This window comes from Ascaphus truei, chromosome 6, assembly GCF_040206685.1.
Source record: "Ascaphus truei isolate aAscTru1 chromosome 6, aAscTru1.hap1, whole genome shotgun sequence".
NCBI classification, from domain to species: domain Eukaryota; kingdom Metazoa; phylum Chordata; class Amphibia; order Anura; family Ascaphidae; genus Ascaphus; species Ascaphus truei.
Genome location: NC_134488.1, coordinates 59,868,998 through 59,880,224, shown reverse-complemented (window position 1 = coordinate 59,880,224; position 11,227 = coordinate 59,868,998). Strand labels below are relative to the sequence as shown.

At 42.6% G+C, this 11,227-nt stretch overlaps 1 protein-coding gene across 9 annotated transcripts in view; it reads left to right on the top strand.

Moving 5' to 3' along the window:
* Window positions 1-5,672, top strand: part of LOC142497079 (uncharacterized) — a 98,960-nt gene extending 93,288 nt beyond the window's left edge. For 8 of the 9 annotated variants that reach the window (XM_075604396.1, XM_075604398.1, XM_075604394.1 and 5 more), the window contains 4 exons: window positions 1,403-1,660; window positions 2,620-2,637; window positions 4,638-4,698; window positions 5,634-5,670. In XM_075604396.1, coding sequence (XP_075460511.1) covers window positions 1,403-1,660; window positions 2,620-2,637; window positions 4,638-4,674 — 313 coding nt within the window. In that variant the 3' untranslated portion in view covers window positions 4,675-4,698; window positions 5,634-5,670. Of the gene's footprint in view, window positions 1-1,402; window positions 1,661-2,619; window positions 2,638-4,637; window positions 4,699-5,633 lie in introns of all 9 variants that reach the window. The other variant, XM_075604395.1, reaches the window with a different exon arrangement.
* Window positions 5,673-11,227: the final 5,555 nt, after the last annotated feature.

The window sequence follows — 11,227 nt, the reverse complement described above, 5'->3', positions numbered from 1 at the left end:
TATCCAATGTAAAAAAAAGGTTTATTTCATCAATCAAGCACCAGGGGTGAAGTTCAGGAAAAAAGGAGCAACGTTTCGGACCTCCCGGTCCTTTATCAAGGGGCTTGATAAAGGACCGGGAGGTCCGAAACATTGCTCCTTTTTTCCTGTACTCCTGTCTCAAACCAGCTTAACCAGTACAACCAACCTCACACTGATGATACCCATCAAGGTTGAAACATGTCTGTGAGTGGGTTTACTGGCTTTGCATCTCATCCCAGCCTCTGTCTAAAAGCTGTGTTTAAAACAGAATGCATTGGCTTGAGGATTTGCTCGTGTAATACGAGCTTGAGACAAAAGGTGGCACTGTGTGCTCATTTGCATGTCATTTCCCAGAATCCATTGCTGCAGTGGAAGCGCTGTATGCTGGGCGATAATGGGGAAAGATAGGGTTGCAGACCTGTCTAAGACATGCAAATGAACATACAGTAATATTTACAGTTGCTTTATGCTTTACTGTGGAGGGGTTTTGTCACTTTTTTTACCCACCATAACCTTAATAATTGTGGTGAATATCTAGTCTAGTCTCAAACCAGCTTAACCATTACAACCAACCTCACACTGATGATACCCATCAAGGTTGAAACATGTCTGTGAGTGGGTTTACTGGCTTTGCATCTCATCCGAGCCTCTGTCTAAAAGCTGTGTTTAAAACAGTATGCATTGGCTTGAGGATTTGCTCCTTTAATACGAGCTTGACACAAAAGGTGGCACTGTGTACTCATTTGCATGTCATTTCCCAGAATCCCTTGCTGCAGTGGAAGCGCTGTATGCTGGGCGATAATGGGGAAAGATAAGGTTGCAGACCTGTCTAAGACATGCAAATGAACATACAGTAATATTTACAGGTTTTATATATATATATATATATATATATATATATATATATATATATATCACAAAGATGTTCAGATGCGTGTGTATATATATATATATATATATATGTATATATATATATATATATATACACACACAAACTTTTAAATCACCAAAATATAACATCAATAGTGATAATGTGGATGCCAGCTTACCCAAGACATGGCTGTACTCCAGGTTTGATGAACCACTTATTTGTTTATTCTTCCATGTTTTGTAATAATGAAAAAGACAAAATAAGTTTCTAATGCAAAAAAAAGTGTTCACCTATAGTAAGAAAGGCCTACAAAATAACGTATTAAAATACATCATGAAAAGCTATCAACAGGGCTATCAACAGGGTCACGGAAATAAATATCACTCTTACTTTTTAACTCTCCCCTATGTCTCAAAATATATGCATCATCAGTTTCAAGACATGCAGAAATTTACTTTCATCCATGAACCACCAGAACTTCTGTACATTTCATTTTATAATACGTTTCAGGATGCCTTTTCTATGGCATACTCAACCATACTCACCTCCATGGACGCCTTTTCTATGGTATACTCGACCATACTCACCTCGATGCATGCCCTCTACTAAGCCTAGTTACAGGAAACGGTCAAATGTACCAGCCTCACCTTCACAGGATATCCCTTTCCTATCAACACTAGCTGTGTCACCCACTCCACCAATAGAAACGTTATACCCAAAAGTACCAAAGGATCCTCCTGCCCAGGAAGATGAACCTAAAGGACAAAAGTGAGTTTTTGTGCAACTTTGACTATGGGGCACCTTGCTGCAGATGCTTTATGAGGTAGAGATGTGACCATAATTGTTGACTATTAGCTTGGTAGGATGAGCAGTGGGCACATACTGTATAACTATTGACATTAAAGTACAACAAAAATGTGCACAGCAGTTAATAAACAAAGTCTCCTAGTTGATTTGGAAGAATCATCTCCTCCCCAGCCCAAATATTTATTCTAAAGCTGTTGTCATATCCCCCCCCCCTCCTTCCCCTCTATTTCTGAGCTGCATATGTTGAGATCTTTTAGATTTTCATGATCAGTTTTATTTCCTGATGAGTTTTATGCTGTAGATCAGGGCTTTCCAAATTCTGTCAAGAGCAAGACTTAATTAACCACTTAACCTAACTTTAATCATCACTAATACAACTTTCTTAGTGACCGGTTGGAAGTTTTTGAGGGCTAAACTCAGTGAGTTATTTATAGTACTGTATGTCTTTCTGGAGGCATGTTCTCCAGAATTTAACAGAGTACTCTTGCGTCCATCCCCACTGAGAAGATGTAATCCATATTAGTCCCAGTGTGTAAAAAATGGGCACCATCTTTGGCAGCTTATTAGCTGTATCATAGTGACATTCCCTTCACTGATTGGCATAACAGCAATTATGCGATTGGTAGCCATTCTGCTCTCCTATTGGGCAAGTTTTGCCCTGAACCATGTTTAGAAGAAACCATCAGTTCTGCTCTCATGGGTTCTTGAATCAAGTAAAATGAAAAAGAAAAAATCCCTGATTTTGTTGCTTTGAAGGAGAGCAGAAAACATGCTACCAAAGCCTGTGTTGTATAAGGATAATACTCTGTTAATAGAGTCAATCAAATACCTGTTCAGCACTCTGCAGACCCACATGAAAAGCATACTGTATTCCGCTACATTTATGTCTGCTATTTGTAATCCGTTTCTTTCTCTCCAAGGTGCCCCAAAAAGAAAAGGTGAGTTACATGTATAATTAAATAAAAGTTAATCTATATAAGATGTTACAACCTATAGCTATAGTTCAATCGAACACCTACAACTATTTCAAAATTAGTTTAAAGTTAGTTTGTAAACATGCTGAGCTGATACTTGGGAGGGGTTAGATTTCCTCTGGCTGCTCCCTTGTGTCTGTCACTGTGTGTTCAAAAAGAGATTGCCCAGACAGAGCCCCATCTCTTCCTCCCTCCTAATCTTTATGGGCTCCCTGATAAAGACAGGGTAAGGCCTCGGTCCCGCTGCGCTCGTTGGCGCGGGCGGCAATGTAGCGAGTTCCCCACCAGCAGGGGAATCCTCGCGAGCCGGTCCCGGTCCCCACTGGCTGCACAGCTGACTACACGCTGTCGCGCGTCAGCCGCTGGAGACACCAGAGAATGGTGTTTTCTAGCTTTGACGCGTGACGTGTGTGGCTGTGAGCCAATGGGGAGGGGAGGCTTCGGGAGGAGGAGAGGCTTCGGGGAGCGGGGAGGAGTGTGGAGTGAAAGCAGGTGAGTGCCTTTCTCTGTGTGTGTGTCTGTGTGTGTGCGTGCCTGTCTGTGTGTGTATGTGTGTGCCCGAGTGCGTGAGTGCCTGCCTCTGTCTGTGTGTGTGTGTGTATGTGTGTGTGTGTATGAGTGCGTGAGTGCCTGCCTGTGTGTGCGCGCGTGTGTGTATGAGTGCGTGAGTGCCTGCCTGTGTGTGTGTGTGTGTTTATGAGTGCGTGAGTGCCTGCCTGTGTGTGCGCGCGTGTGTGTATGAGTGCGTGAGTGCCTGCCTGTGTGTGTGTGTGTGTGTGTATGTATGAGTGCCTGCGTGTGTGTGTGTTTAATACTTACCGAAGCTCCAGCTCCAGCCCGAGTCCATGGAGGGAGGGGGGGGGGGGAAGAGTAGCGGGTCCCTCCGCTCAAGCCACGCCCCCCCTCCCTGTCAAACCGCCCACCACCCGCCCACCTCCCGCTCTGGCTCCCGCTCCCTACAGACCGCATATCGCGGTCTGTGTATCTCAGCGCACCGCCTGTCAGCAGTGCGGGTGCGCTGACTCTGGGAGCGGGGCCTTAATCTAAGGGTAAAGGAAAGACTTGATTGACGAATTCCCCTATTCATAGGCCTGTAAAAAGCAAATAATCAATTTCCAACTCAATTAAAGGAAGCCACATTATTTAGTATGGTTAGATCAGTTTAAGGAAGGCAATTACATTGTTACATTGTTACATTGTTTACAAAAGGTTATTCTTTGGCTTTTTATGTGGGGATTGCATCTTGAAAGGTATCACAACCTCCAACACATAACCATTTTAAAAATATTAAATGGATGGGAGTTTTAACTGTCCATTCTGTAAGGCAAGTTGTTTACACAAAAAAAAACATTCTTACAGTATTATACATAACTCTGTATACGTCATACTGGCCAACACTCCCTATTGGGGAGGAAGATTCACTGATAATTGGCTGAAATAATCTACATTCTTCTTGCAAGCAATCCTCTTAACCCAATGGAAGTCAATGGAAGATGAAGAGATCTTCAGCATTTTCAACCCAAACCGCGTTGAAGAGTTTTCCTATGTTGACGAGTATGCTGTACGTATGGGGGGTGGAGGGGGGATGAAGATTGGGATAGAACGCTACAAAACACGGACAACTCAGCTCACATGTTTACTCCCATATATTTGCCATTGTTATGTACCTATAGAAGAAGGTGAATCAGCCTATGTAGTATGTGTAGAATCATCTGTAGGTTGTGATACCTATTAGGCTGGGGACCAACATTAGGATATTTCATAGATAAAATCGTAGTGTACAGAGCTTTCATAACCCAATAGGTTTCTTGAAGGTTTGGAAAACTCTCCACACTATTACAGAGCTCCCCTAATGAATCTACATATTTCTATGACCAATAAATCTACTTATAGAACTTTAAAACACTTGCACAAAATACCCCACGATTTATTTAGGAAACACAAGAACTGTACTTTTCTTACAGGTTTATCCGCTTCTTCTCCTGTTTTGGAATGAAATAAGTACAGTATACACTGTACAACAGGGTAGGTAAACCAAAAATGGGAAATATACAGTATGGGAACAATAACCTCTTATTTAATATGCTGTGAAGCCATCTTCACCTTCGAGCTCCCCTAGACACAAGAAAATTATTAGACCCTTAGAAGGCCCTTATGACTTTCCCTGAAAGTGCCGGCACGCTAGGAGTCGTTATCAAGTTCAGTGATCGTCATATGATTATTGCTAGTTTTCTACAGGGAGATCGCGTTTATTGTGAGCACGATCGGAACAGAAGTGGGGGGTGCTTCACTTCAGTCCGTGTCATTGGGGCATTGCCATGACAACATGATCTCTGCACCAAGAACCGTGCTCACGATTCTGGAAGTCTGGTAGCACTTTAATGCCCCAGGCTTACAGCAGTGAAATGGTTAACGCCCTATATTGAATAGGTGCCATAGATGTTAAGGTTCACATATTTAATTTTACCCTGAGGTAATTTTGGAGCTTGATAAAAGCCCACTAACTAGGATTGTATTAAAGGGCTGATGGCATACTATAACATAATAGTTATTATGCTTTATTCATAAGACAGCAACATATTCTGCAGTGCCGTACACATGTACAAATATGGTATGACATCTAGTGAATTTGATAAGGACCATCAGCACGGCAGCCCTTGTGACATTCACTATACGTCATTAGGACGCTGAAGTTGTGAAAAAGTCCTTTTATATCCAGACCTTCCAAACTCCCGTTGTCATATTTCTCTTAGCCCTGTGATCTGAATCACAATGCTACAATGCAATAACTTGACATAATAGTACCAGTTTCTGACAACTCAATACATTACATAAATAAAATATTTATTAGTTCTGAGCTTGTAATACATATTTAATGCTGCTCTTTTCTATCTAGTCTAGTCTAGTCCTTCTAATCTTTGTTTTATGTAATCTATTAACATAATTTTTTTCCTTTGCAGGAAACCGGCTATGCTTTAATAAACACAACCTGCAGCTTGAATCCGCTAGTGTTACCACGATTATTTTTCAGTTGTACACTGTTATACCTAGAGAAAACATGCCCATAACAACACCTAGGGCAGGGGTTGTCAACCTGCGGCTCTTTCCGCTCATACTTGCGGCTCTCTGCTGCTGGTTGCTGACCCCCAGCTGCTGCCTCTCTCCCTCACTATCCTGACGGTGGCTGCGGGGGGACCCGGCCGGCACTGGCCAGGCCTCTTGTTGCCGCCGAACCCGGCGTCTCCCCAGCTGCTTCCTGCCTCTCTCATGCACTGTCCCACGCTGGACTCTCATGCCAGTGCATGCCAGAAGTGCGTGTAACAACTTCTGCCATGAGCCGACGTCACAGAGCCCGGTGTGGGACAGTACAGGAGTGAGGCAAGCAAGCAGCTGCGGAGACGTCGGGTCTGGTGGCAACAAGAGGCCCGACGAGTGCTCCCCCTCCCACCTCCCTCGAAGCCACCGGCAGGATAGTGAGGGAGAGAGGCCCAATGTAAGTGCATGTGTGTGTAATTATATATATATATATATATATATATATATATATATATATATACAGGAAAAAGAGAAGAGAGAGTGCATGCCCCATAGCGTAAAAAAGTACATTTATTCATTTATTTCTGGAAAAGGAGGGAGAGGGGGGGGGAGAGGGGGGGAGAGGGGGGGGGAGAGGGGGGGGAGGGAGGATGGGGGGAGGGTTGAGGAGGGGGAGGAAATTCACTTACAAGGGTAAGTATAAATTAGGCAATTTGTGATAAATATCACCGCCAATCTGGTCAGTCTGCATCCAGGATCCACAGTTCAACTCTCACTTGATGCTGCAGAAAGATGATAGCTGGTGCAGGAATCCAGAGGCTCCTTCAAATAATCAAAACCAATTTTTAGGAGTTTGCTGGCCGCAATTATGATCCCCGCTCAATGCAGCCTCGTCGTGCGCATGCGTAATGACGCTCCCTGACGCGTTTCGTCACATACAAGCGACTTTCTCAAAGGGGTAATGAATGGATGTGTATTGGCTGTGTATTTAAGTCCTCAAGGTTGCCTAGCAACCTGTTTCTGCCTTATAATAGGTTAAAAATTGTGAGTGATTGCCCAATGGGCTCTAAAACAGGCAATACATGAATAATACTGACAAGGTAAATAAATAAAGGACATGAATACATGAGACCTAATGAATGGAATGACACTAAATAAATGAACTATAAAGTGAAATATAAATCACAACAATAAATGCTGATGATAACGGCAAGGACATAACTAACTGAATCAACTGAAAATGGACTTATTACATATGTTATAACATCCAAACAAAATACAATATAAAGCAATTATATACCACAAAGAGCAACACGAAAAATATGTGCTATAATTATATAAATATACCATATAAAAATATAATTGCTGTATGAATTTAAAAATAGAAAATAAAAACAATTTCAAATAATATATGTGTACAGAATTAAATAAACATACTAATTATTGAATAAAATGATTGATATGAACTAAAATAAGATGAAGGGGGATACCAGACAGAGACTAGATAACTATATATTAGGAAATCCTACTTTGACCAAAAATACCTAAATGTTGAATGTATGTATAAAATAGGTCAAAAATAGACCTAACAACATGGAATAGAATTTTATTTTGTAGAATATTTAGGGGTAATGATTCCTAAATGCAAATGAGTGGCTGAACGTGTATATACAGCTCAACCCCCTTATAACGCTGTGCTTGGGGTCCAAAGAATCACATCGCGTTATAAGCGGATCGCGTTAGAAATTATGTGCAATTGTATGCATTGTACAATAAAGTATTTAAGATACCAATAATTGTATTGTAAAGTATTCATAAGTACGAAAATTGGGAGCCATGCTTTCATCGCGCTATAAGCGGATTCGCGTTGTAACGGATCACGTTATAACGGGGTTGAGCTGTATACAGCTCAACCCCGTTATAACGCGATCCGTTACAACGCGAATCCGCTTATAGCGCGATGAAAGCATGGCTCCCAATTTTCGTACTTATGAATACTTTACAATACAATTATTGGTATCTTAAATACTTTATTGTACAATGCATACAATTGCACATAATTTCTAACGCGATCCGCTTATAACGCGATGTGATTCTTTGGACCCCAAGCACAGCGTTATAAGGGGGTTGAGCTGTATATACACGTTCAGCCACTCATTTGCATTTAGGAATCATTACCCCTAAATATTCTACAAAATAAAATTCTATTAGGGTTAGGGTTAGGGTTATATATACAGTGGTTGACAAATCACCAAAAAATCTACTCGCCACACAAAAAAATCTACTCGCCACCTAGTACCAAACGTGTGCTGCTTGGGCCAATATTTACTCGCCCGGGGTTAAATCCACTTGCCCGGGGTGAGCAAATGTATAGGTTTGTCAAACACTGTATATATATATATATACAACACCCGCTAAGCCTTTGTAAAGGAGAACCAGGAGAGAAAGAGTTCAAAGAAAAAATCCAAAGAAAAAACAAACTATCCTGTTCGATTATAATAATGATAGTATATATAGAAGAAGGCACCATCAAAACTAAGACACACTTTAAGGATGTCGACAAAAATAATTATATATTACAAACAAGTTTTCATCACCCCAGTTGGCTTCGTAATATATTGACATGTAATTTCGGATTATACACTAGAAGTACATGCTTACGGATATTTGATTAATTAGAATTGTGTATGCGCCATTTGCACCAATCGTAGTTAAGTATTGGGTATATATACTAGTATCAATTAGCCACTCCTGATGAAGACGTCATTACGTCGAAACGCTTAGAGTCCGGATCGTTAGCCATCTTAGAGGAGGAGAGAAGCAGTGGTGTCCTCCGTTCCGGTGATCCTGTGACGTCACGATCCGGAAGTGACGCACGCGAGAGCTGCAACAATGTGTACCGGGCGGTGAGAGTTACAACTGCACTAAAGACCCAGATGTTCAATGCTTTTACTTCTCAGACTGCTGTAAGCCTCCATTTGTGAGCTTTTTATTGATAAATTGTGTCATTCTGATCTGCACCATGGCTGTTTTCTCTTTTCTCTGAGATTGCTGACCTATATACCACACCTTCCAGACCGGGATGAGTTAAAGTTCCAGACCGGCACACATGCTCTTTTTTCTACTTTGTGAGTAGGAATTTGGAAGCTCCTTACTTATTTAATATCACGTTTTTTACTGTATTATACAATCCACATTTTCTTCTTTTTTGGGCACTCGGCGACGCTCCCCTTAATTTCCATCAACAGTGCATCTCCTAGACTTTTGAAACAGTCTTTTCTACAGGCTCAAATGATAAGTGGTTTTGCCTTTATTTCACTTATTTATTTGTTTATTACTGTTCACTGTTGTGTATACACATTGTTTGTTTAATATCATTGACATATTATTGCACAAAACTGTTTTTTTGGGTGTAGTAGAGCGCCATCAAGCCTTCTTTATAACCCTGCCTCCTTACCAGGATTACTGCCAGCATGAAAGAGATATGTACACCAATTTTACACTTGGCTACAATCTCCCCCTGGTGGAACCCAATGTTCCGGCTGGGATCTAAATTTGCGGAACCTTCCTTCAGGTAGCACTGCAAAACACATCAATACACGTTAGAATAGAAATACATTATCACAGAACATATTTTACATCAGAAACATGATCACATAACAGTCACATCCTGACCTGCAGAACAGTACTGCTCCTAAGGAGAATCTATTTCAGTAATAGTGCCTAGGGTCTGGTTTCTGCACTTCCCTCCCATTGGCATCCTTTACAGCAAGCATGTCAAACTAGTGGCCCGCAGGCCACATGCGGCCCACAACGAACATATTTGCGGCCCAGCTCGCTAATATTTAACTCGCGCTACGCGCGCTTTCTTCAAAGGAAAAAAAAAAAAACCACCCCTCTCCCAATTGGCTGGCGCGTGTTGGAACGCTGCCAGAATTTTTTTGGGCCCGGAGCTTGCATAGTAAGGCCTGCCTCTTCCTGCTGTCCGCCTCTTCCTGCTGCATGGAGCAAGTCAGGTGACTACTGCTCCATGCCTGCCTTCAATTGCTTCCCCCTTGCCCTCCTGCTCTGATTTCCTCCCCCATTCCGATTTCCTGTGTGTGTGTCTGTGTGTGTGTGTGTCTGTCTGAGTGTATCTGAGTGTGAGTGTCTGTGTGTGTCTGAGTGTGTGTCTGAGTGTGTGTCTGTGTGTGTGTCTGAGTGTGTGTCTGAGTGTATGTCTGTGTGTCTGTCTTGTGTGTGTGTCTTGTGTGTCTGAGTGTGTGTGTGTGTGTCTGAGTGTGTGTGTGTGTGTGTGTGTGTGTCTGAGAGTGTGTGTGAGAGAGAGAGTGTGTGTCTGAGAGAGAGGGTGTGTGTGTCTGAGAGAGAGAGAGTGTGTCTGAGAGAAAGAGAGTGTGTCTGAGAGAGAGAGTGTGTGTCTGAGAGAAAGAGAGAGAGAATGTGTGTCTGAGAGAGAGTGTGTCTGAGAGAGAGAGAGTGTGTCTGAGAGAGAGAGAGTGTGTCTGAGAGAGAGTCAGAGAGAGGGAGAGAGAGGGAGAGTCAGAGAGGGAGAGTGTGAGTGTCAGGGAGAGGGAGAGTGTCAGGGAGAGGGAGAGAGTGAGTGTCAGGGAGAGGGAGTCAGAGAGAGAGTGTCAGAGAGAGAGAGAGTCAGAGAGAGAGAGAGAGTCAGAGAGAGTCAGAGAGAGGGAGAGTCAGAGAGAGGGAGAGTCAGAGAGAGGAAGAGTCATGGAGAGTGTGAGTGTCAGGGAGAGGGAGAGTGTCAGGGAGAGGGAGAGAGTGAGTGTCAGGGAGAGAGCCAGGGAGAGGGAGTCAGAGAGAGAGAGAGGGAGAGAGTCAGAGAGAGGGAGAGAGAGAGAGAGAGTCAGGTTGAGTCAGAGAGAGAGAGAGAGACAGAGATGCCAAGTGTCAGGAAGAAAACATTAATTTTAGCGTTCTTTTTTTATACTGTACTTTTCGAAATAAACCTACGTTTCTATGAAAATTGAAGTTTTTGTTTTTTTTGCGGCCCACCTAAACTTAAACCTTGTTTATTTGGCCCGTGTTAGCCTTTGAGTTTGACATGCTTGCTTTACAGTAATGCTGTAAGATCTGGGCAGCTCATTTTCTGGCCTATACTCCATCTTATGCATAAAGATGTTGCGCCCAACACTCCATACTCTCATAAGATAAGATATCCTCTCCTCAGTCTTGTATGGTGCATGACCACCTGATTTGGACATAATATACTCCTCAACAGTCTCCCTCAACCACGTATCCCTGTTATCCTCGATCTCTTGCATGAGAGGTTCAGGATACTCCAGGCCATGAGACCTTTTGTATTCTCTACTATTGCTCTCTCTGCCCTGCTAATGCGGATGAGTTTCTTATTACCTGCCCTGCCTGGCAGCACCCACGATAACGGTTCTTCTGAAGCAGCCACATCATAAAGTATGGACAACCCTTGGGGAGTAACTAGGCCCTTCTGAATATCGTACCACCTTAATCTTAATTCTTCTAGGCGCTCCTCATCTGAGTACTC